This window comes from Nelusetta ayraudi, unplaced genomic scaffold (genome assembly GCF_046127955.1).
Source record: "Nelusetta ayraudi isolate G7.1 ecotype Tasmania unplaced genomic scaffold, CSIRO-AGI_Nayr_v1 ptg000130l, whole genome shotgun sequence".
Taxonomy (NCBI): Eukaryota; Metazoa; Chordata; class Actinopteri; order Tetraodontiformes; family Monacanthidae; genus Nelusetta; species Nelusetta ayraudi.
The window spans coordinates 1003114-1026239 of record NW_027466180.1 but is presented as its reverse complement, the minus strand read 5'-3'; the positions used below and the strand labels follow the sequence as shown (position 1 = coordinate 1026239).

Sequence of the window (23126 nt, the reverse complement as noted above, 5' to 3'; positions counted from 1 at the left end):
CCTGTGTGGCAGCAGCGTGCTACAAACTGACTAATAACAGAGCTCCAAGTCTGGGGCGGAAGTTGAGTTTTAGTGAACACGGTGAAGGCACTTCGGCTGAGTTGCACAGAAACATCTTCAGTTCTGCTCCCCCTACTCCCCCTACGTACATGCAATTTCTTTCCTTCCATGCAGCCCCCTCTTCCGGATTGAATCAGGCCCAGTTCAGGCGATCCACACTGCCCCTCTGAGGACGTCTGTGTGTATTACAAGCTGTGGAGACGCTGCTCACTGTCGACTTTATCAGGTAAAAGTTTGTGGCAAAACATTGTGTTCAAAATTAAAATCTTGCAGCTTACAGAATGATTTAAATAAAAAAAAATATATATATATAATACACTTGCAATTTAGCAGCTTTGTTGGTTCTGCATTTTGGGACAAGATATATTCCGCGGATTTATTTTAATTTTTTTTTTTTTTTTAAACAAACTTAAGACAAGTTTTTACTTCACCTTTAACTATTTCTCTTAAGTGGCTTGAAAAAAAAAAACCGTTTCAAATCACAAAATACACGTGTTTTTCTGTTTGTGTCAAATTACACTTTTTCTTGTTTGTTCTGTCCTCTAGTGGTCACTGTGGATACTACAGCATGACCTCAAATTCTACTGTATTTCCTTCCTCGTTCACTTTCTCTGTGAATGGCCCACTAATTTTGGCCGACTTTAAGAGAGAAAGAAGGCACGATGGAACCTGGAGACGTTTCACCTCTGTTCGTACAAGTGAGTCACAGCTGTGTGGAGAGGACGCAGGGGAGGATGCAGTACATTGTGACCAGTCCATCAAGCATAATGAAATGCATGTTTGTTAAATGAACCTGCAAGCTGCCTGTAAATATTTTGGACTTTTGACACGTGACAATGTTTTAGCAGGGATTTTAACCGAGGTGCCTTGTTTAGTTACCACTACATGAAAGTGGCACAATCACGCTCTCAGCAGCATGTGTGGAACATCCACTGAGCAAATTGCAGGAAATTTGTGCACACTGACAAGCAGCCAAGAGATGTGTCGTCCGTCCCCCCCCCCCATCATTGTGTTTCCACTGTAACTTACGGTTTAGTCTCCAATTTTAGCAGTTCATCGCAGTTAGTTGTCGTTATTGGCTTGATTTCAGGAGACAAATGATCTTGATGGGAGAGGGGCTGGCCATAATAATGCAATACCAGTCCAGTCCCCATACAGTAATATGCAGGATAGGAACAGACCCAGAGGGGGCGCTGTGATGCGCTAAAGAAATTGTGTCAGTATTCTGTACACGGCTCCTCTAGCGAATCCTGAATCCTGATACGCTAAATTTTGTAACATTTCAAAGGATGAAAGTACAGGACAGAGTAACAACTCTGAGAGTGAAACAGATTGATCTGAACTTATCAGCATTGGCCGCAATATTGCGTGATGATAACGTGCATGCAGCATCGGAATGTCGCCTTGAAAAGTGACATGGCGATGAATTCTGATTTCACAAACTGCAGCCACATTGCAGATCCATCACACGGAGCTGACGCTTCGTCTGCCTGCTGCACGCGGCAACTATAGAGCAGCAGCAGCAGCAGTGATGCCACTGCGTCCGGACCCGCTGTGCAACCCCTCCCCTCCCCATCTCTCTCTGCCTCTCCCTGCAGAGTCCCAGCCGGCTGCCTGTCCGCCCTCCTCCTCCCTGCTGCCACCATGGCCGCGGAGGCTGCAGGCCGGCACGGTGACGTGATGATGGGCGGCCGCGCAGAGAGCACCGAGATGAAGGAGCAGGTGAGGTGCAGCGACGCTCTGCAACTCTGCGCTTTTTTTTCCTCTCTCTCTCTTCTTCTTTTTTTTTTTTTTTGCGAGATAGGTTTCGTATGGCTGCAGGCATTGAGCCAGCTAGGCCTGCCTCCTCCTCCCCCTCCTCTTCTTCTTCCTCCTCCTCCTCCTCTTCCTCCACCTCCACGCCGGTGCAGCGGGATGGCTGGCAGAGGAAAGTGGCGGAGGGACGCGGCAGCCTGCACGGTGTCCGGTGAACGCGATCGATGATGAGCGTGGAAATGCTGGTACTGAGGAAAGAAGCGCCTGTTTACATTAGTGGTTTCGCGTAAACGAGAGGGGAACGCAAAGAGGGGGGGGAGGAGGAGGAAGGGACGGAGCGCCTCCTCCGTGCGCCGCCGCTGCTGCTGCCGCCGCCGCCGTCGCCGCTGCTGCCGCTGCTGCTGCTGCAGAGCTCCATCCATGTGAGCGAGACAGAGAAGCGAAAGTGCAGCAGCTGGCTACGTCGCCGGGTGTCTGCGTCATTTTTAACAAATAATCTGGAAGTCGACACGTTTTTGCGTCCGCTGCAGTTCGCTTTATTTTTGTTGATTTTTATATTTTTCTTCTTCCGCCCGGCGACAACGCCAGTTTGCACAGACTTGGCTGCAATCAGGTAGGAGTCGCTGCCACCCCGTCGACCGGGTGGGCTGTTATTATCAGGGCATCAGCGCTGCGGGGCTGCGGTGACTTCCGCGGCATACCAACGTGTGAAAGTGAAACACCAGAGAGGAGGGACAATCTTCGTCAGGTGCGATTTGTGGCTTTCTCACATCAGAGGAGTTTCAGCTTGTTTTAAACCAGTCATCTGAAAAGAGGAGACAACAGCGGTTGGTTAAAGGCCACATGTTGAGCTGTGTGTGTGTGTGTGTGTGTGTGTGTGTGTGTGTGTGTGTGTGTGTGTGTGTGTGTGTGACCTAAGCATCCTCTCCTCCTGTCCGAGCCTCTTCATCAGCACCTGTTCTTCCACTTCTCCTTTGTCGGCTTGACGTTGATTTTTTTTTTCACCCCTCTGCCTTCCTGCCAGCTGATGTTCACACCCCCTTCTTTAGCTGTTGTCTCCGCTCCCCTCACTCCCCTCACTTTCCATCAGCTTCCCTCACCACTGCAGTTTTGACGGGCAAGATGATAGTTTAGATATTTTTCTCCTGACCTGGCAACCCAAAAGGTATCGTCGTTGTGGTTGTGACGAGCCTGGAACGAGGTCAGACATTGTCCCCAACCTGCAGACAGTCCAGGGTCAGTGAGGCATTTCCACAGATGTGGGCCACAATGCCAAAGGTGAGTGAGACCAGGCGAATGCGTCAGATTACGCAAGGCGGTCTCCCTAATCTCTTTATGGGGGCGGGGGGGAGAAAAAAAATGAGATGGATTAAAGAAGAGGGAGTTAGAGCGGGGGAAACCCTGTGAAAGAAGGCCGTTATTGGAGATTAGCGAGGATTGTTCTAAGAGCTGCGTACTGCTGACCAGAGTCACCGCAGCCACCGGGAATCTCAGAGGGTTGAACACGCCGCTGGTCTCTCGAGGGTTGATTTTAAAGGGAATTCTTTAAAAACCGTTGACTTGTTTTCCAAAACGCTCTGGACTGGTGAAGTTAAGAGTTCCGGCTCCGTCAGCGCCGTCGTCTGCCAAAAAAAGAGGGGCTTATGTGACTTTACATGGCAGAGCGTGCTCTGACATTGGTGCTTTTCGGGCTAAGAAAAGCAGTGAGAAGTAAGCAGCCACCCGCAGCGCCGGTGCAGGGGTGAGCAGGTCAAACATGTGCCACATGCTTGTCCAACAGGTCGTTTGAGGACTTGCTTATTTTGAATGCACCAGTGGTGCTAATATGTGGGCCGTTTCCTGTGGGTAAACACATTTTAAATTGAAATTCCAGCATTTATTCTGCCTCGGGCAAAAGCGAGTTGAGGTGAGCTTTGAAACTTTCCTCATATCTTACATTACTATGTTTTACTGCCACCCTGGAGTGAGCATTTAGGCATTTTTAATCAGACATTCAAATTATACAGTCAAAAGTTTGGACACATACTTCGGATTTAATGGTTTTTCTTTCAATTTCACGACTACATTGTAGATTGTCACGCAAGGCATCAAAACTATGAATGAACACATATGTAATATTGTAATTCTTTTGTAATTTTTTCTCTTTTGCCACATTCATCCTCATATCTTGGTCATACATATATGCGATGGAGATGTGCGAGCCTTCGTCTCGCGCCGGTCAGTAAGGTCAGAGGTGACGGTCGGAAACACGGCCCTTGATGCTCTTCCTCTCTTCCTCCGCAGCTCCAGGAGGGGAACATGAGGGCCGATTTGGAGGCGTCGGCGCCTGCCGGACAGGAGGATTACGCCATCCAGTGCCGAGATGTGTGCCGCTCGTACGGCAAGCTGAAGGTGCTCAGCAGCCTCAACCTGACGGTGCCGCAGGGGCAGATGTGAGTGAAGCCTTAGCAACAGTCGATGACACTCAGCAAAAGCATTTATTTGGTGGGAAACGCAATGAGGACAAAGACGAAATTGTTCCAGACGTTTTTTTTCTTCTTAATTTGAAATTTCAATATACAAATATAAAGCGCAGATAATTAGTTCACGTCAGAAAAACATTCACGTCAACGTGACATCAAAATTCCAGTCTTGACAGTAAAAAACAAAAAGAAAAAATAACAGAGACCAGCAGCAGATGTATTTTACGTTGCCCGGAGTCTTTGCCGGGCTTATCTGCAGCTGTGCGCTTATCTTCATCTTTATTATTATCTCTTTATCTTCTGATTGTCTTGATGGGCCACGTGTCAAACCAATGCGCAGACAATTCCAATTCCACTCTGCAGATACGGCCTGTTGGGACCCAGCGGATGTGGCAAGACCACGCTGCTCAAGTGCATTGTGGGAACCCTGAAGATCTCGCGGGGGAGAATCGCCGTGCTGGGGAAGCCGCCGGCGTTCCCCGGCCACCAGGTGCCGGGGAGGATGGTGGGATACATGCCGCAGGTAATAAGTTGTATGCATTGAATTGGCAATTTTCTGTAATTTCTTCCCTTTGTATTTCCACTCTTGCCATCATGTGCACAGGAGGAGCACTAGTGATCTTTATGAGACAGAAGGTCCAGTTCATTCCGGTACTTTTACTTGTCTTTGTTTAAGAAAAGTCCAAAGTGGCCAACATACAGTATATCCCTTTCCCAATCTCTGCCGCCTTGTGTCAGAAATGGCATTGAATGCTAAGTCTAAAGTTAAAAAACAATAATATGCCCACACTAAATTAAACAGCTCCTACATGCATTGAAAAGCTGCGTTTTGATTTGTCCTTAAATATATTGTATAATGCAAAAATGCATACAGGCTGAAAATATAATTTTCCCACTGTACTTTGTGCAGTTTAAAGGAGTGGAGACAGCAACCAGACTCACACTTCCTTGCAGCAGCTTTTCACCTTCTCACATCCCAGTTGTGTCAGAGTTTATCAGCAGCAGGTTTATTTTTCACCATTTAAACACTGCGTCCGCCCAGGCGCTTTTATTTTGGGGCTAAAATGAACCGGAGGTCTATCAAGGCCGCCGGCGCACCAGACACGTGTCCCCCTGCGTGACACATTAGCCTGCCACCGAGGAGGGAACGTGACGCCATGCTCTCGGGCAGCCGCCGGCTGATTTGCATGTCCTGCTGAACATCTGAGTGGAAGACGGAGACCAGAGGACCGAGTCACAGCCAGAAGCTTCTGCAGGGCCTCGGCTGCAGGCCTGAGGACTGACATTAAACAGACCGGCTCTGAACTTTGAGATTCATACGTCACCTTCTCTGAGAACTGCTCAGTGTTGGAAGTGTTTCAACCCTTCCAACACCCTCATCTGTACTTGACTGTTTCAACCTTTTTCTTTTTTTTTTTGTTTTGCTTTTTTGCTTTATTAGAACTTATATTTGACTTGCCACCTCTTCAAAACTTTTCATGCTTTCTTCATACCTCATAATGCACAGTCATGTTGGCTTCAGCAACACCAACATTTCGCCGCCATGTAACACGACAAATAAAAAGCTTTGATTCTTTGTCAGCAGGGTGCTACAATGTACCAAGTGTGACTTGTTAATCCTGAGGCCCAAAATGTTTTCACCGTCGGTGTTCTTCCCGCTTGGCAGGAGCTGGCGCTGTACAACGAGTTCACCATCGGTGACACGCTCACCTTCTTCGGTCGCATCCACGGCCTGACGTCAAAGGAGACCCAGGCGCGAATAGATTTCCTCATTGACTTCCTGGACCTGCCTCAGAAGAGCAGCCTGGTCCGTAAACTCAGGTGAGAGAGACTGACTTTGGATGCAAGTCTGGCTTGGTTGTCGATGTGTTTCCTGGATTTGTTGGCCTCGTCTTTTTTTTGTCACATACCCATTTGGTGAAGAACCACAGGGAAAAAGAGGGTGATTGGACGAAACCATCCATCCTGTCCATCACACAGATCAGACCAATCGTAATGTAAAAGAGTCATCCAGTACTGCTCCAGCAACTGCTTTTTAGCATTAGCGAGGCTCATGGTCACCTTCTCTCTGTCTGTCTTTGTTTATTTTTTTGTATTTTAAACTTTAGAGCAGCTTGCGACCGTCGCCTTTTCTTTGCTTCACTGCATCTGAAAGGAAGATGACCGTCTATTAAATCTCAGGACTTAGATGAAAGCAGATGGATGAGTCCATGTTTTTTTGCTCAGCGTACAAGGTTGCAGGTGTGTTGTACTGAAATGCAAATGCACTCAAATGCACATCATTCTGCCCAATCAGTTTTTACAGCTGCTTTGTGGACTTTGATCCGTGATTCACCGGCCCTGATCTTCATGGCAGGCTTAAATTTCAGTGCCCATAAAACAATACGTTGATGAGATGGTGATATATTTGTCTTTTCAAAGGCGAGCAGTAATGGGAGAAAGGAAAGATAAGCGCCGGCATTTTATTTGATGCGAAGGCCACGGCTGAATGTTCTTTTCTCATGGATGTTCTCTGCAGAATGTGGTTATTGTGAGAATTGCACTTGAGAAAAGGTTCCTTTAATTTTCCACCGTGAATTTGAATAGACGCTCATCAGATTTAAACACAGCAGAGCTTTTTTTTATAGCTTGCACAGGAACTTCTGTGGTTCTTTTGTCTCGGTTTCACCTCTGTAGAAACATCACGTTTCTGCACATACGATACTCGCCAAACCAAAACTTTCTTTCCAGCGGGATGATGGACTGCTGAGCGAGACCGGCCGCTTGAAAAACCCCGACCTCATTCCTCGTCTCCGATTCTGCCCGCTAAGATGTGAACAAACGCTTAGTGTTGCCGCTGTCGTTGTCTATGGCTGCGTCTGCAGAAATAAATTGTGGCCCTTTCGGGTTGTTGTTACAGCTATTAGGAGGGCAGCGTTAATCGACTACTCTGCTTTCTGCTCTCCATTGCTTCACAAAGGCTCCTGTGTTTCCAGGGAGGCCCCTCGAAAGCGGCTCTCACCCAAGTTTTCCTGCGGTGTCACTGAAACGGTCACGTTTCTGACCTGCAACCAGAACTCCCAGGATGGAGGAGGGTGGGCTATTAAATAAAAAAATAAATAAGGGGGGCGGGTACTTGATATTGAATGCACTGTGCAATCGACCCATCAGTTCTTGAATTGCTGTGCAGCCTTCGCTGACGCACAATGGTAGGAAGTTTGCCTGGTATGAGTAAACACACAGCGCCTGACTGTCGCTGCTGCTGCTGCTCTTTATCTAACGGCTTCTCTTTGCACTTCAGAGGCCTCGTCCTGATGATCAGTGCTCTAATATTGCACAGATTCCTCACTCACATTCCTCCGTCCATCCATCTTCTGTTGCCGCTCGGGTGTTGTTGTTTTCCTCAGTGTTGTCGGGCAGGTTTAGCTTGTGGCCCTCCCACCCCTCAGACATGACACACACATAGGTTGCAGGTTTTTGTTGCCTCACTTTGACAGATTTTGTGTGTTTTTTTTCTGTTGGCTTCAGTGAGATTGTTATTAAAAAATTGTTTATGCTGTTTGTTGTTTGCTGGCCATTTTTCATGGTTTCATTCACTTTTCAGTGGCGGCCAGAAGCGCCGGGTGTCTCTGGGGGCGGCACTGCTTCAGAACCCAGAGCTCCTCATCCTGGATGAGCCCACGGTGGGAGTGGATCCTGTCCTCAGGTCCAAGTATGTCTCTCTCTCTCTCTCTCACTCTCTCTCCCTCACGCACACTTCACCTCAATCAATCAATCAATCAATCAATCAATCAATCAATCAGTTTATTTAAAATGCAAAATCACCATGAAACATGGTCAATCACTACTGAGGAAATTATGACACATCCAGTGTTTGATGTGGCAAACACATGCCTCTAGATTTTGGATTTGGTTGGGGTTGTTTGGCTGCAGCGGCATGTATAGCTGTGTATCATCTGCATAGCAATGGTAGCTTTTACCAATTGTAGGAGGGTTTTTCTACGCCTGCAAAACTCCCACAATTCCCAGCTGTCCTCTGACTGTCAGTCACTCTTTGCGGTGGCACAACACACAGTAGGCCCAGAGTGAGACATCCAGCCTGCTGTCCACCCTCACAGCAGCTTGTTGCTGCCGCTCTCATTGTGTAACGACACCCAAACCCTCATCAGAGGGTCACATTAGTCCGCTGGCCCGGAAAAAAAAAAACCTGCCACTTGGCCAGCTTTTTTATTTATTTATTTATTTATTTTGTACTACGATTACAGCAGAAATCTGCTAACCCGTCGGGTCGAGTGTTGTTGCGTAACTTGTTCTGACGCCGCTTCCCTCTTCCCCCTTTTTTCCAGGATCTGGCAACATCTGGTGGAGATCGTGAAGACGGGGAAGGTGTCGGTCATCATCACCACGCACTACATCGAGGAGGCCCGGCAGGCCGACGTGGTGAGGCGCTCGACGCGCGCACACACATACGCACGCACACATACACACACACATACACACTGGAGGAGAAATGAATGCTACACAAACAACAAAACAAAGCAGCCACACTGGGCCCCGTGTTTGATCCCCTCACAGGAAATAATGAGTCCGTCTGTGCCAGCTTTGCTAGATGAAGTTAATTAGCGCTGGCAGCTTGACAAAAATCCTGTTTCAAGCATTTGCTAATGGTCTCGTTTTTTTTTAACAAAGCATATTAATAAAATGGTCTGAAATCTGATGAAATCTGATCAGATTGCCATTGAGGACATTTCTGAGCGCAGAGCGTGCAGCCGAACCGCCCTGGATTTTATTGGCCCTCGCGTCACCGCTTATTTATCTTCTCATATCTTATCACATCTTCTCAATATCTTGGTTTGGACATTGGATTTTTATAGCCGGTAATTATGATTTGCCTGCACGTTGCAGAGCTTGAACGGAGTCAGACAGACAGACAGGCAGGCAGGCAGGCAGACAGAACAGATTTCTGCAGGCCGCAGGAGGCGCCGTTGACCCTTTGCTGGCTTATTTGGACCACCGGCCAGTGGAATCCTGTCTAAATATTGCCCAACAGTAGTTTCCCTCTCCTCAAACAGTCCGGCGTGATGTGGAGTAATAATCCTATAGACTCACACTCCTCCTCTTCTTTTTTTTCACAGAATGTCAGACATACCTCGGTCACCCCTTGTTAAGCTCACGCTGGCCTCCCCATAAACCCATTTCCGCGGGTTCAGCCTCTGTTTCGCCAACTAATCTCCCCCCTGGCAAAAGTCCATAAAGCGGGAGTTTGCCCTGCAGATTACAGCACCGCAGGCCTTCATCCAGTCGTTCCTCAGCGTGGAGGATTCCTCCTCGACTGTTCGGAACCGACCACAATCTCGCTTGAACTCAAAAGGAATGCGGGGCACTCGGTTTGTTCTGCTTTACGTTGTTACACATTAACGCGGTCGCATTTTGCGCGTACGATAAGTTTGATAAGTAATAAGTCTGACAAATTCACCTGCGAGCTGAGACTTATTTGCCCTGTGACTGTTTAAGCAGCTTTCCTTCCCTGTTAAACACACAAGGTTTTTTTCTGTTTTCAATGGAAATTGTAATTTTTTTATGTAAACTGCTGCCAGGGCATCAACGGTTTTGTCCTCGTCTTCCTCCTTTAGCCTCACAGGAATGAGGTTCAAGGTCGTGCGTCGTGCGTCACACGTCTCTGTTTCAGACCCGTTGACGTTCTTCTTCTACTTTTTCTTCTTCGTTTTCCCACCACAGTTTGTCCCACTTTGATGGGAGAAGTAGGCCACTGAGAGTTTTGTGAGGCGTGTATCTTTATAAATAGCAAAAATAGCTAAAAACAACTCCATCATAGCTCATTATGCTGTAAAATTGTTGAGGAAGTCTGTTTGGTATTTAGTGCACTGTGACAGACGGGTTTCCTTCAAATATGGCATTGCAAAATGGCAGCTAATAAGGAGTAAGACCCTTATGTCTCTCTGTATATTGTTATATGTATGAGAACTGTTCTAAGGGTAGGAAAACCCAATTACTTTAATTGTACTGTGAGTATACACTGTTATTAATGTATTTATGGGTAGTATGTTAAGCTTTTACCAATCTTAAAGTCATAAATCAAGCCAAATTTTCCCACACTGGAGCATAAATGTAATCTAAAATGGCATTTGTTACAGGTGATACGGTATTTCAGTCAGTATAAGTCATTTATGTTTCCATTTTAAAGTCCAAAGTTCTCGTCAGATTGTGTTACATTTGAACAGATTTTCTCTCAACGTGTCTCTTTTTTTCACATTCACGTTTGAACGATCTCCTGTCTCCCTGCACTCATGTCGCCCGTGCTGCTCCTCTCGCTTCTTTCCCCCCAGGTGGGTCTGATGAGAAACGGTCGCCTGCTGGCTGAAGGTCCCCCCGACGCTGTCATGAAGCAGCACAGCGCTACAGTGAGTGACAGGCTGTGACAGACACACACAGCGAGGTGGCGGCCGGCGTCACCGTCAAGGTCGTCACCTGTCCTCTCCTCCCGGTCCTCCCCACTGCAGACCCTGGAGGGCGCCTTCCTGCGGCTGTGCGAGACGTCGGACCATGTGGCCTGCAAGCAGGAGCCCAGTCCGCAGGGCGCCGGCCCGCTGGAGAACAGCCAGTCCTTCGAGAGTGGGCGGGACGAGAGCCGGCCAATCCTGGTGGTCGGAGCAGGCTCCGCCGAGGACGTGCCCAAATACTCGGGTACTGTAGAATAGAATAGAACACCTTCATTAATCCAGGAATTTGCATTATTACTGCAACATTATAGTGCAGAAAATATGAAAAAGTATATTAGTTAAAAGACATAAGGCAATAAAAAAATAAATACAAAATATTTGTAGGGTATGAAAGAATTTTTTTTTTTACATTTTATGAACAGTTGGATTTGCAACACATGTAGCGCAGAGCCGAATGAGAAGTTTTGCTACAAAAATATCAAATGCAACTATTATCTCTTCGTCTCATCTGTTTCCAGGACACTGACACACCATTGAAACATTGTAATGATAACAGAGTTTGTTTCAGTCAGTCAGAGTCAGTCAGTCAGTCAGGTGGAGGAGAAACTTCTCAAATGTTGAGCCAATCATTCACTGCTGGCTCCGTTTCATTCTGAAAGTGTGCAGTTAAAAAAATACACTTCTGCAAATAGGCAACATTTTTTTTTGTTCCTCTCTTGTGGCCTTCAGCCGACTGGAAGGTGCGAGCCCGACACATGCTGCCCAAGTGGAGGAACATCACCGCCCTGATGGTCAAGACCATGGTGCGCATGAGGAGGATGCCAGGGTTGGTGCACAGCCTCACACTGTCAGTAGGGCCGAGCTTCGCCGCTACCGGCCGCCGCTAACACCCGCCGCTTTGCCCCCCCCCTCCTTTTAGCTCGCTGTGCTTCCAGTTCCTGCTGCCCGTCATCCAGATCTCGCTCATCTGCCTGTGCGTGGGTGGCGACCCGATGGGCATCCAGGTGGCCGTGGTCAACAACGAGAGCTCCCCCTCGGCCTTCAGCCGCTCGCTGCTCTCCTTCCTGGACGAGTCCAGCATACAACAGGTACACGTTCTGCCCAGATCAGAGGAACCAGGATGTTTCTCTGGTTCTTCATCAGGACTTTTTCCTCTCGTCCTCACAGCGGAGACGGCTGTTTGTGACCATATTTTGATGAAGGAATTTCGAAATTCGTTATGTTTTAATAGAGCGAAGAGAACACTTTCCTGCTAAAATGCAACCTTGAAACGTGGTCAAGTGCCAGAAGGAGGAGGTTTGAGCACCACACTTGGCCTTGACACAGACAGTTTGGTCTTTCAGACAGGAAGTGTGCAACTTCACGGCTCACAGCACAACAAACTTCTGCTTTCGAGGTGTGAAAGTTTTCCAGTGCATGACCCAGTCAAGACCGCACTAACCGAGACCAAGACATTACCAAGACTAGACAGTATCGAGATCAAGACAAGACCAAGACCTCAGATATCAAAGAAGAATAACAACAAAACAGATCTCGCAACAAAACAGCCAACAACTGTTTTGAACCATTTAAAAAAAAAAGTTACTGCTTTTTTTTTTTTTTCTTCATGAAATTAAAAAATACATGAACTCGGAATAAGGGGCTGTGTCACTCTGAGTGTCACAAACGGAGCCTTGACTGGTCTTGGTCAAAAGTCCCCAGTCCGTCCAGTCTGAGACCGAGACAAGACCCAGTAAAAAATGCCTCAGAGTCAGAGACGAGACCGACACCCTTATCTACAGACATCCCACTGAAAGCAGTACTTTGAAGTGCAGCCAAACGTGGTGGAGGTCCAAGTCAATGAGTGTCTTGTCGTTTCCGTCCCAAGGTGCACCTGTCCCACCAGGAGGCTTTTGACGGCATCTACAACGGGGAATACTGGGGCGTCATCGGCTTCGGCAGCAACTTCACCAGCTACCTGACCAAAAGGTGAGATGGGCTCAGCCGCCAGCGGCCAATCAGGAGTGGAGATCTGCTGGGTGAAAACATGGTAGCGCGCTGTGGATGATTTGATTAGAAGATCAGAGATCAGTGAAGCAGGACGATGTCTTCAGAGAAGAAGCTCACTAGCGCAGCAGCAGAGTCACAACAGGGATGAACTGGTGACATGTGCAAAAAAATAATCTCCAAGCAGCCTGTTGGCTCTGTGCCTCGGCTGAACTCCTGCTCAGGTCTACTAGGCCCCAGGCCTGCTTTCCTTCCCTTGCATGCCTCATCTGCCATGAGTTGTTTTCTTGTTTTGTTTTAATTTGGCGTGTGTCACTGCACAGACTGACGGATAGGAAGCTACTGCCACTACTGCCAGAGCCAACTCTGATTACAGGAGGAAGTGTTGCATCAAAGCCATTTTCTTTGCTTTATTTTTTTTTTTAGCTGTCATTAGAGAAAACCGCAGGGAAGCAGGCGTCCCCGTCGGGACATCAGGGTGACACACGGAGCTCATTCCAGCCTCCTCGGAATATACACACACACGCAGGAAGATGACAAACACACATTTTAATTCCACGTCCCAGATTTCCTTCCCTGTTAGACGTCCCCGTCTCTTTACTCGTTACTCAACCTCTTGCATTTTGCAGCAACTATATAGATTAAATTAAAATAAAACCAGGTTGTTTTCAGAATTCAGGACTTGCTAATAATATCACGAATTTCAAGTCTACAAACCTTTAAATACCTTGAAAAACTGATACAAAGTGTGCCTTTATTTCTAAATAACCACATTGACGACTTCATTTAATTGACAAGCTGCAAATGTTGAGTGCTTGACTTCATGCTGCATCGCCACAGACGTGAATCTCCCCATTTTATTGCTGTCTGATCTCTCGTCCTTGGAACGTGGAGACGAGTGGAGCCTCGCCAGGGCTCCACCTCTGAACTGCCGTCATGTGAGAGTGAGTCAGCTCCTGAGGGCAAAGGTCACCTATTGTTGTTGTTGGTGCCTCAGGTGTGAATCACAGCTCCTGTGTACCTGCGCGCACGGCTGTGTGTGTGTGTGTGTGTGCGTGTGTTTGCGTTACGGGTTGGCCGACAGTCTGGTCCTTCCTGTCTCCGACTGACACACCTGGCACCAATCATACGCTCCGTCTAGGTGAATAATGTGATGTTCACGCAACAGACAAAACAAAACAACAACAAAAACTAGAGAGCCTCTTTTCAAATGTCTTAAGGTCGTGAGAACGTGAGGTGTTGACGGAGTGGTGAGTCACAGAGCACATGACTGAAAACCCAAAGCCACTATGGGTTGAGCCGAAAGAGGAAACTTAACTTAAAAGAAGTGTGAAGGAGTGAATTAGCTCGTCTGTCAATCAGCCTGGAGGTTCTGCATTCAGAAGTGAATTCAAAAATGACAAAAGCAGACAGTATTTGGAATTTTGGAGATTTTGAAAAGAAACGGCGACATCTAGTGGTATCCTTTTAAATTGTCCACCTTCTTCTTCGTTGGTTTATTTGAGGACGCTAGCATTCACCCTAAATGCCAAATCAGGCAGTTGGATTGTCCACACCAGGCTCCCTTAGAAGTTTTATCAATATTAAAATCACAAACCAGGCCAAATGTTACACACTGGACCTTTAAGAGTCGGTTTGTTCCACGGTACCAGAAGAATAAGGTCAGAATTGATGCCATACTAACTGTTCAACTGGAGTCTCTCACACTCTGCCGCTGATGCTGTGCTTCCAGGATGATCCAGCGGCAGGTTTCCAGAGAGGTGGTGGACGGAGGCTCAGTCCACGTCTGGCTGGACCTGACCAGTAAGATTGAATCATCTCGCCTGGTTATCAGCCAATAACCTTCATCAGCAAAGCTCTTGTTTTTCATCGTCCTGCCTTTACCTCCTCCTCCCAGATCGACAAATCGCCTTGATGGTGCAGAAGAAGCTCATGCAGGCCTTCGAGGTATGAACAGCGTTTGTCCGCCAACACCTCCGTCTTCTGTCTTCCTGCTGTTCTGACTCATCCGTCTTGCCCTCCGCAGGCCTTCGTGGACAACAAGTTGGGCAGCATGTCGTACGTGGCCTCCCTGCCCATCAAGGTACAGCATAGACGGGGCTGCGCGAAGGCTCAAACGGGTGACAGTGACGACAGTAGCTGCGTTTCCATTACAGTTTTTTTTTTTTTTTTTTTTCCGCAAAATCAAAGCTATATTTCTAAAATTTCGACAAAGTAAAATTGCGATTTGTAGGTGTTTCCATTGAATGGTTTGACGCGTATCAGCCGTAATTCTCGTAAAATCTACGAGGTTTCGAAAAACCAAAACGTTTTTTTTTTTTTAAAAAAAAAAAAGCTTTTTACTCTCTCATGAGGTTGTTTTTCAGACGTATCGGTATAGAGGTATATCGCTTGAAGTGAACTTAAAGTGAACTGGTCACATGACCCTGTCCGTCATGTCCGGGTTTCAGGTTTAGGTGTTTCCATCAGCAGTTTTTTATTGCGATATTTAGGTTTTGCGCAATTCTAGGGGTGATGGAAACGCAGTTAATCAGACAGAGTTCAGTCTGGACCACATTGTTGCTACTGCATATCTGTGGATGTCACATGATCAAAAGTCAACTGGAACCCCTCTGTTGCAGTTTGAGGAGCCCATCTACGGCAGCTTCGACACGGACTTCACCACCTTCATCACGCCCGGTGCTGTGCTCAGGTCAGTGGTTAGTTTGTCACACAATCCGAGAAACTTTCTCAAAGCAGCGTCATCAATCTTCTCCACCCGTCACCCCCGCAGCATCACCTTTTACCTGGCCGTGGGTCTGACAGCGCTCTCCTTTGTGCTGGAGAGGAAGGAGGGGCTTCTGGACAGGTGCTGGGTGGCAGGTGAGGAATGAACACCCTTTTGACCCGTGTTTACTATCGATTGGCTATTGAGGTTTGTCCTCGTTCTTGACAGCTGTGTGACCAACCACAGTGAAGCACATCCGTCAGTCAAAAAAAAAAAATGAACCTCTCTCCTCACTGTTTTTTTTGTCTTACTTTTTTGGCAAGAAGGCACAATTTCCTATTTATTGAGCAGCTGTTGTGCAGTTCAGCAGCACACAAACTGAGTTTTCTATAGTTATCGGTTTTCTTTAAAAATCTATAATCTGGTTGCCGGAAAGTTTGTATGATTCTGCGCTGGAAGTTGATCAAATGAAAGCTTTTGCTGCAGGCATTTAAGTAAATAGAGTTAACCGGGAAAAAGAATCAACCAAATGCATAATGCAATTGTAATATGAGATGTAATCAGCAGGGGGAGTAATGCAATCAGTAAAAGGCCAAACAAGGCGACGCAGCAGCAGACACAGAGTTAATGTCGCAATGAGACACAGTCGCACAATTCATTTTGTCACAGCGATGAGATTAACGTCAGGAAAATGTTCCCGTGTGCGTGTGTGTGTTTGTACGTGTGTGTGTGTGTGTGTGTCAGGGGTGAGCTCTCTGGAGACCATGCTGGCTCACCTCTTCTCGCAGCTCTTCGTCATCAGCGTTCAGATCATCCTGCTGCTGCTCTTCATCCTGCTCGTCTTCAAGGTTTTACACACGCTCACGCTCACACACACACACACACACACACACACTCCCGAGGGCGCTGCCAGGCTAGACAACAGCTTGTGCAGCAGCACGGGGGCGGGGGGAGCAAACAAAGAAAGAAACAAATAAATAAACTGAGAATCCACAAGAAAATAACTAAAATAGATTTAAGGAGGAATTGTTTGACTTTGTGAACTTGGTCTTGGACTTGACGACGTGTGTTGTCGACACACATCAACCTTGTGATTCTGATTGGAAGGGATCACAGGATCTGCTCTGTCAATCACACAACGCAAGGAGTTATTATTATATATATTATTTTATTATATTGACGGTAACAATTCAGGTGGAATACAAGAAGATTTACTCAAATCTACCAGGCTTCATTAATCATAAACGTTTGTGCGAGGTTTATTGCACTCTATGTTCTACAGTATATAATTAAAGAAATGTCCTACACACTCGACCTTAAAATCAGCCTTTTTTTTTTAATACGTAAATTAAGCAGTGCATGTACTAAAAACACAGTGCAATGGTGCGTGAGTTTTAAAGTGAAAATGTCAGTGAGGTCAGGTTGTGAAGTGGAAACATGTGGACTCATCGATTTTCAATGGGCATGTATGGAATCAATAAAGTGAAAGGGCACTCGGGCAAGGGAGCGCGTGTGTGTCTGTGTGCGTGTGCGTGCATGTGTGTGTTAATGAAGGTGCTGAGGTCCAGAGACCACCGCTGCATAAATCACCTCCTGGTATCCAGGGACAATATGGCAGCATTGCTGTGGCAACCGTGCAGTCATGCGGCTTCTCGGCGCAGGTCTATTTTTGCAAGTTGTCAGGGGAGACGGATAGTGTCTTAACACACTTGGAGCACAAGTGCACGGACACACACACTCTCTCTCACACACACACACACACACACACACCGGTCGCCGCACAAAAAAAAGGAGCGCCTGCAAATTGAGCTCAGCCTTTAATTTCTTCTCTTTTTTTTGCTCTTTCCGAGGATCTCAGGAGTTTTTTTGTTTTGTTTTTTAGTCCAGTGCGTGGCCTCGGCTGCAACACACTGTACAGGCAACACACTCTGATAACAATCTGACAGACTGATCAAGTCCATAGTCAAATGAAACTCTGTTCATAACCGTGTTGTGTTTAAAGATCCCCATGACCCTGAGCTCAGGAAGGAGCGGGTATTGAAAATGGATGGATGAATAATAATAATAATATACATAATAAACATTATATATACGTATATACTGTATATATGTACATATATATGTATATGTATATATCTAACAAATTTTTCTTCATGTTTCTACCTGCAGATTCCTAACGAAGGCTCCCTGCTGCTGGTCATCCTGCTCATCGTGCTGCAGGGCGTCACCGGCATCTCCTTTGGCCTGGTCATCTCGTCGGCCATCGACGACGAGCAGAGCGCCAACCAGGCCGCCCTCGGCGTCTTCTACCCCAACCTCATCCTCAGCGGTAGGCGGGGCCTTCGCCTTCACCTGGTGGCCGCGCAGTGGTGGGGCAGGGGCACTGTACTGCTGCAGTGGAGGGTGCAGCACACACTAGTCTCCCAGTCTCACTCTCTCTCTCTCTCTCTCTCTCTCTCTCGTCCTCACCCCCTCACCCTGCAGGTGTGATCTGGCCGGTGGAGTGCATCCCGTACCCGCTGCGCTACCTCAGCCTGGCGCTGCCGCAGACCCTGGCCTCCGAGGCCCTGCGCTGCATCATGTACAGAGGTGACCATGCTGCTGCTGCACACACACACACACACACACACACACACACACACACACACACACACACACACACGTTACACAACACGCAGCATGGGTTTCGTAACAGTTTGCCATGTCGTGTGTGTGTGTGTGTGTGTGTGTGTGTGTGTGTGTGTGTGTGTGTGTGTGTGTGCGTGCGTGTGCATTCGACACACGTGGCTGGGATTGTTTTGCTCAGTGCGGCCAGTTAATCAGCCGCTGGTCTGAATCATTAATCAGCTCTGGGTCCTGTGTAGCTCAGCTTCCTGGAACATGAGGTGTGTGTGTCTGTGTGCGTCTGTGTGTGTCTGTATGTGTATGTGCCTGCGTGTGTTTGCCATTTCTGAATCGTTCTTCCCCCTTTTTTTCATTTAAATCTTTATAGAAGTTCCAAGGCACGTAGAAAAGTGACATAGTTAAAAGTTCCAGGTTGATGAGAGCTGACTTTTGTATTTGGCGTGTACATCCACGACAATCAAACTTAAAAAATCCAAATAATAAGAAATACGGTCCACATGATAAAAGGTGCAGTGTTCAGTTCCTGCTCTGCCTTGTGTAACTCCTGAAAAAAAAACCTCCCACTCCCCTACATTGTTTGAGGTGCTCGTCTCTGAGCGGCGCGACCCAACGACCATGGTCATAAGATTGGTTGCAGGAAGTCACAGGAGCTCCTTCCTGTTTGAGATCCTGATCTCGGCGAGGCGGTGGAAGACGAGACCCGGTCGGTCGGCAGTGTCAGAATTCAAGTCGCAAAGTGAAACCGGGAGTTGGTTTTCCTCCGAATTTTAATCCTCTGTTTGCTTCTCTTGAGTCTCATAGTTTCCTCAATACTTCACGTTTGAGCTTTTTTCAGGAGAGACGACTGATTGTTCCAGCAATCTAGCTGCACTGCAAGATTTTCTTTCTTTCTTTTCTTCTCCTCTTTTGCACTTTGATTTGTGTTTGTGTTTTTTTTTTGTGTTGTGTTTTTATTTTTATTTGTCTATTTATGTATTTATTTATTTAATATTTTATTTTTATTTCGTTTTGTTTTGAATGGGTTGTCTCTTTTGGCTTGGTTTTGATTTTGGTTTGTTGTTCATTATTATATTTTTTTAGTTCATTTAATTCTTTGTTTAATCATTTATTTATGTTAGGAAAAGGTGCATAAGTTTTTAGCCTGTATTTTGTAAATAAATGTGATTGTAAAAATCAAAAAAAAAAATCTTCTTCTTCTTCTTCTTCTTCTTCTTCTTCTCCTTCTTTTCTGCAGCTCGTCTGGCTTTTTGACTGACAGTTTGTTGCGTGATTCCCACCTGTTTTATTCTTTTGCGCAAGGCTAAATTAAAGGCTGAATGTTAACCGGGACCTCTGTCACTCCCTCTCTCAGGTTGGGGTCTGACCCGCTACATGGTGTGGCGAGGCTTCGCTGCCACTCTGGGCTGGAACACCTTCTTCCTGGTCCTGGCCACCATCATCTTGAAGCTGCGGACGTGACGCGGCACCGTGAAGAGGTTGTCGGTGCGACGCCGAGAGCGTTGGCGAGCGCAGACACTCGGCCAGAAGTTTTTGTTGGGTGAAGGGATTAGAAGGACTGATGGAGCTCAAGAGTCCTGCTGCTCCTCAACCTCCTCCTTAAGTGTCTGTCCCCATTTCTCAAACACGCACACACACACGCACAAAATGAGCACATGTGTGACGTCAGTGCTGTCATATTGACTGGTGCGACTTCAGTGTGCAGTGCAGCTTCTCCTCTTGAACGTTTCCACCATTGAGTCATTCACCAACTCAGGGTCTTTTTTTTTTAACATATATAAATATATTTCTGTTTGCCAGTGTTCTGGATGGAAGTATGCCCCACATACACACACACACACACACACACACACACACACACACGTAAACACAAACACACATTTGACGAAAAATACTGATTTGTGCAGACAGAACCATAGATGCTTTATTGATCTCCTGGAGAAACGTGCAATTTTTTTTTTTTTTTTTTTTCAAAAATTGTCTCACCAGGCCCGACAAGAAATGCCCAAACACCTTGTTTGTGTGTGTGTGTATGTGTGTGTGTGTGTGTGTGTGTGTGTGTGTGTGTGTGTGTGTGTGTGTGTGTGTGTGTGTGTGTGTGTGTTTGTTTGTGTGTCCCAATCGGACAAACTGACGGGTGGACTGCCTTTTCTGGCTGAGTTCCTCTGGCTTGTTGAGATGCGACGGCGCCACCTTCAGTCAGTCCTCCCAGTCTCCAGGTGAAAGTGGAGCCCGGTGCTGGAAATGAAGCAACTTGTCTTTCTTTTTTAACGTTGAAGAGCGGAGGCTGCCGGACGGCTTCGTCACGCTCATCACATTCATTACAGCCTTTTTCTGCATTCACACGCAAACTACCCACCCCGACACACACACTGTTTTTTTTTTTTTGTTTTTTTTACAAATCTAGTTATAAAGACATTACACTTTACAGCGTGTTTATGAGTGCGTCTCCAACAGTGACGAGGACTCCAGCGCACACGCTCACTTGTTTGGCTGTCATGGAGACGTGCCTTCGGGGTGTTGTTGTGTCGACACTGTGGGAAAAGGGAAGAAAAATAGAAAAATATGTGGGAAAGTGGTTTAAAAGTAGAACGTGGCTCTGCCCAGTTTATCAAGTGTACAAGTGTTCGAGTTCAGCTTCCAACCAAGAAGGCCGCCTTCGTTTCGGGAGCGCGGCAATTTTTTTCTACTGAAGCTGTTTGTGGGAAAACAAACGAACACGGGACAACGTTGTAAATCGCTGGTTAATCCAATGTCACATGCACAATTATCTACGATTTGGCCACATGTGAAGTGTCTTGCACTTGTTTCTAATCTGCATTTTTTCCAAGTCTTGAATGAAAAATGGCTCTGTGCTAATTATTTTTTATTAATTATGAGACTTTCACTGGAAACGTCATAATATGAAAAAGAAAAAAAATCACACCGGGATGTTGCTCTACATATATATATATATATATATATATATATATTTACACATAACATATTATATTATCCCAAACTGTTCAGGCCATCATCAGGTTGTGCCAATTTATATTATTTTGAGGATTAAAAAAAAAAAAAAAAAAATGTTTACAATCACTAAGTATTTTTTTGAAGAGATGATGAGATGATTTGCGGCAGATTATATAGTAGTGATGTACTTTAATGTTGCTTGTCATGTGAGATGTGAACTACCGAGACTTCTCTGCACTGTAAATCTGCTGCTGCTGCTCTGCTTCACGCGCGGTGGTGCTCCTGCTGCAAACTGCTCCCGCTGATGTATAACGCGAGTCTCATTGGTTTTGTACACAGTCATGAAAAAGGCCACTGACTGAAGTTGAGCCCCCGTCCTGGTCGTGTCACTCATTGAGTGCCTCACCCTTCCTTTCTATTAAATATCTATAAATTGGTTGACAAGATCAACCTGTTCCATGGAAATCATGATCTTAAGTGTCTATAAAGTCTTGATTATTGAAAAAAGTATGTCTGAAGCTCTCCAGCGAACTTTGTGACATCACAAAGGGCCAATTGCTTGGATCTATGTGTTTTTGCACACACAACCCTTAAAAAAATAAAATAAAAATAAAATAAAAGGCACAAGCTAAAGAAGTAGGGTTGGGTGGAGCTTTTTGATAAAAGACACAGATTATTCTTAGGAAATGTAGTTTGATCCTGAGTTTTGCCCTAATGTGGGACCTTTAAAAATCATTTTGTTGCAAAAAGTGATTAATATTCAATTCTTTGGAGAACGCATGCCGTGGTCAGCATCAAACGACCCGCCTTGCGCCTTGAAAATCCCTGAAGTAATCCGACAAACGTCTCTGTTTGACGAAAGTCGGGGTCTTCTCGTCGACGCCTGATAAAGTTCTTTTGTGTGTTTTTTTCCTTTCTTCTGAATCGACTACCTCCACCCGTTCCTCCCTGAAGGGCCTGTCGCACATTTGCATCCCTGTTCCGTTGTTGTTGTCACGCCGTGATCTCAGAGACGCTGATGGAAGTTGTGTTTGTGTGTTTTGAAACAATAAAACCTCACTGAGAAATTCCTCCCCTTGCTTCCTCCTCTTCTGTTCTGTCCCTGTCGCTGAGTCTCAGCGACACGGCAAAAGTACAAAGAGAGAGAGAGAGAAGGAGAGAGAGAGAGAGAGAGAGAGAGAGAGAGGCAGAGAAAAAAAGCCCACAGCGCTCGTGGTTACATAAACAGCCGCGGGCCGTGCACGACAGATGTACTCTGATGTCATCCTGACTTGCATCACTGTGTTTGCCGTTACCGTGGTGACGGCGATGACCCCGGCTGCCTCCACCACATTCTTCTGCACACTCCGTTTTAACTCTTTGTGAGTGTGTGTGTGTGTGTGTGTGTGTGTGTGTGTGTGTGTGTGTTTTGCCGCTCCGTGGGACCAAAATCCTGCTGCGCTTCTGCTCGAACCGTTTGTGCTGCGGTGAAAAACACTTTTAAAACTGACTTTTGCGTGTGAGAGCAAATTCATTTTGTAAGTGGATCGATTGCATGTGTTAACAACTATAATCAAAGAGCGAGGCAATGCGTTGGATTGAAACTGTGCAGTGGATAAGCAGATTTAGTAAAACGTGAGGTGCAAAAAAAACAAAAAAAGTCAATTTGGTTTTGGTGGCGCCCCCTGTCGGAGGGAGGTGTAAAGCCTCTGCGTTAAAAGGACTTTTGTGAGAAACGGGAGCTCGCCCTGCTGCCCGTCCTCAGCCAATTACAGTGTTTGGTAACAACAACCCAACTAATTACAGTCGGTGTGGTGGCGTAATTGCAGGCAGTGACACCCGACCACCTCGGTCAGGTTGAGGAAAACTGAACGTGTGAGGTCCAAACTGTTGGAATGACGGTGACCTTCCTGTGACCCTCGCCTCCATCAGCCGTCCTGGCAGTTTCTGTAGAGTTTGTCCTCTTGTAATCAAGTGTCAGGACGCTTCACCCATGAAGCTTAGATAGATAGATAGATAGATAGATAGATAGATAGATAGAAATAATAGATGAAATATATCAGTCAAAAATATTGACATATGTGTGTGCATGTATATGTATATACAGGACATATATATATACATATACGTACATATACATATACACACACATATACACAC

At 46.3% G+C, this 23126-nt stretch overlaps 1 protein-coding gene and 1 long non-coding RNA gene across 4 annotated transcripts; one reads left to right on the top strand and one right to left on the bottom strand.

The window, feature by feature from the left end:
* The first annotated feature begins 671 nt into the window (after positions 1–671).
* abch1 (ATP-binding cassette, sub-family H, member 1) lies at positions 672–22057 on the top strand. Of its 3 annotated transcripts, XM_076050820.1 has the most exons (21): positions 672–758; positions 1659–1782; positions 4099–4247; positions 4641–4800; positions 5944–6098; positions 7861–7968; positions 8603–8696; positions 10604–10678; positions 10778–10961; positions 11447–11543; positions 11637–11805; positions 12585–12685; positions 14436–14506; positions 14601–14650; positions 14730–14786; positions 15325–15395; positions 15477–15565; positions 16155–16258; positions 17580–17739; positions 17895–17999; positions 19387–22057. In XM_076050820.1, exons 2-21 carry the CDS (start codon positions 1705–1707, stop codon positions 19491–19493), a joined length of 2184 nt encoding a protein of 727 aa, XP_075906935.1. In that variant the 5' UTR covers positions 672–758; positions 1659–1704; the 3' UTR covers positions 19494–22057. The 3 variants fall into 3 exon arrangements, with proteins under 3 accessions (XP_075906935.1, XP_075906936.1, XP_075906937.1); XM_076050821.1 differs by lacking the exons at positions 672–758; positions 1659–1782 and adding an exon at positions 1907–2060; XM_076050822.1 differs by lacking the exons at positions 672–758; positions 1659–1782 and adding an exon at positions 2895–3093.
* On the bottom strand, positions 10522–16742 carry LOC142904613 (uncharacterized). The gene is made up of 3 exons (XR_012929433.1): positions 16187–16742; positions 10746–10964; positions 10522–10652 (listed from the first exon to the last, which is right to left on the bottom strand). It is a non-coding gene; the product is annotated as an uncharacterized LOC142904613 (long non-coding RNA).
* Positions 22058–23126: the final 1069 nt, after the last annotated feature.

Coding starts and splice junctions, on each gene's coding strand:
- abch1 (XM_076050820.1), top strand. CDS start 1,705: ATGGCCGCGGAGGCTGCAGGCCGGCACGGTGACGTGATGATGGGCGGC. Junction 4,801..5,943: donor TGGTGGGATACATGCCGCAG/GTAATAAGTTGT, acceptor CCCGCTTGGCAG/GAGCTGGCGCTGTACAACGA. Junction 14,507..14,600: donor CGTCTGGCTGGACCTGACCA/GTAAGATTGAAT, acceptor TCCTCCTCCCAG/ATCGACAAATCGCCTTGATG.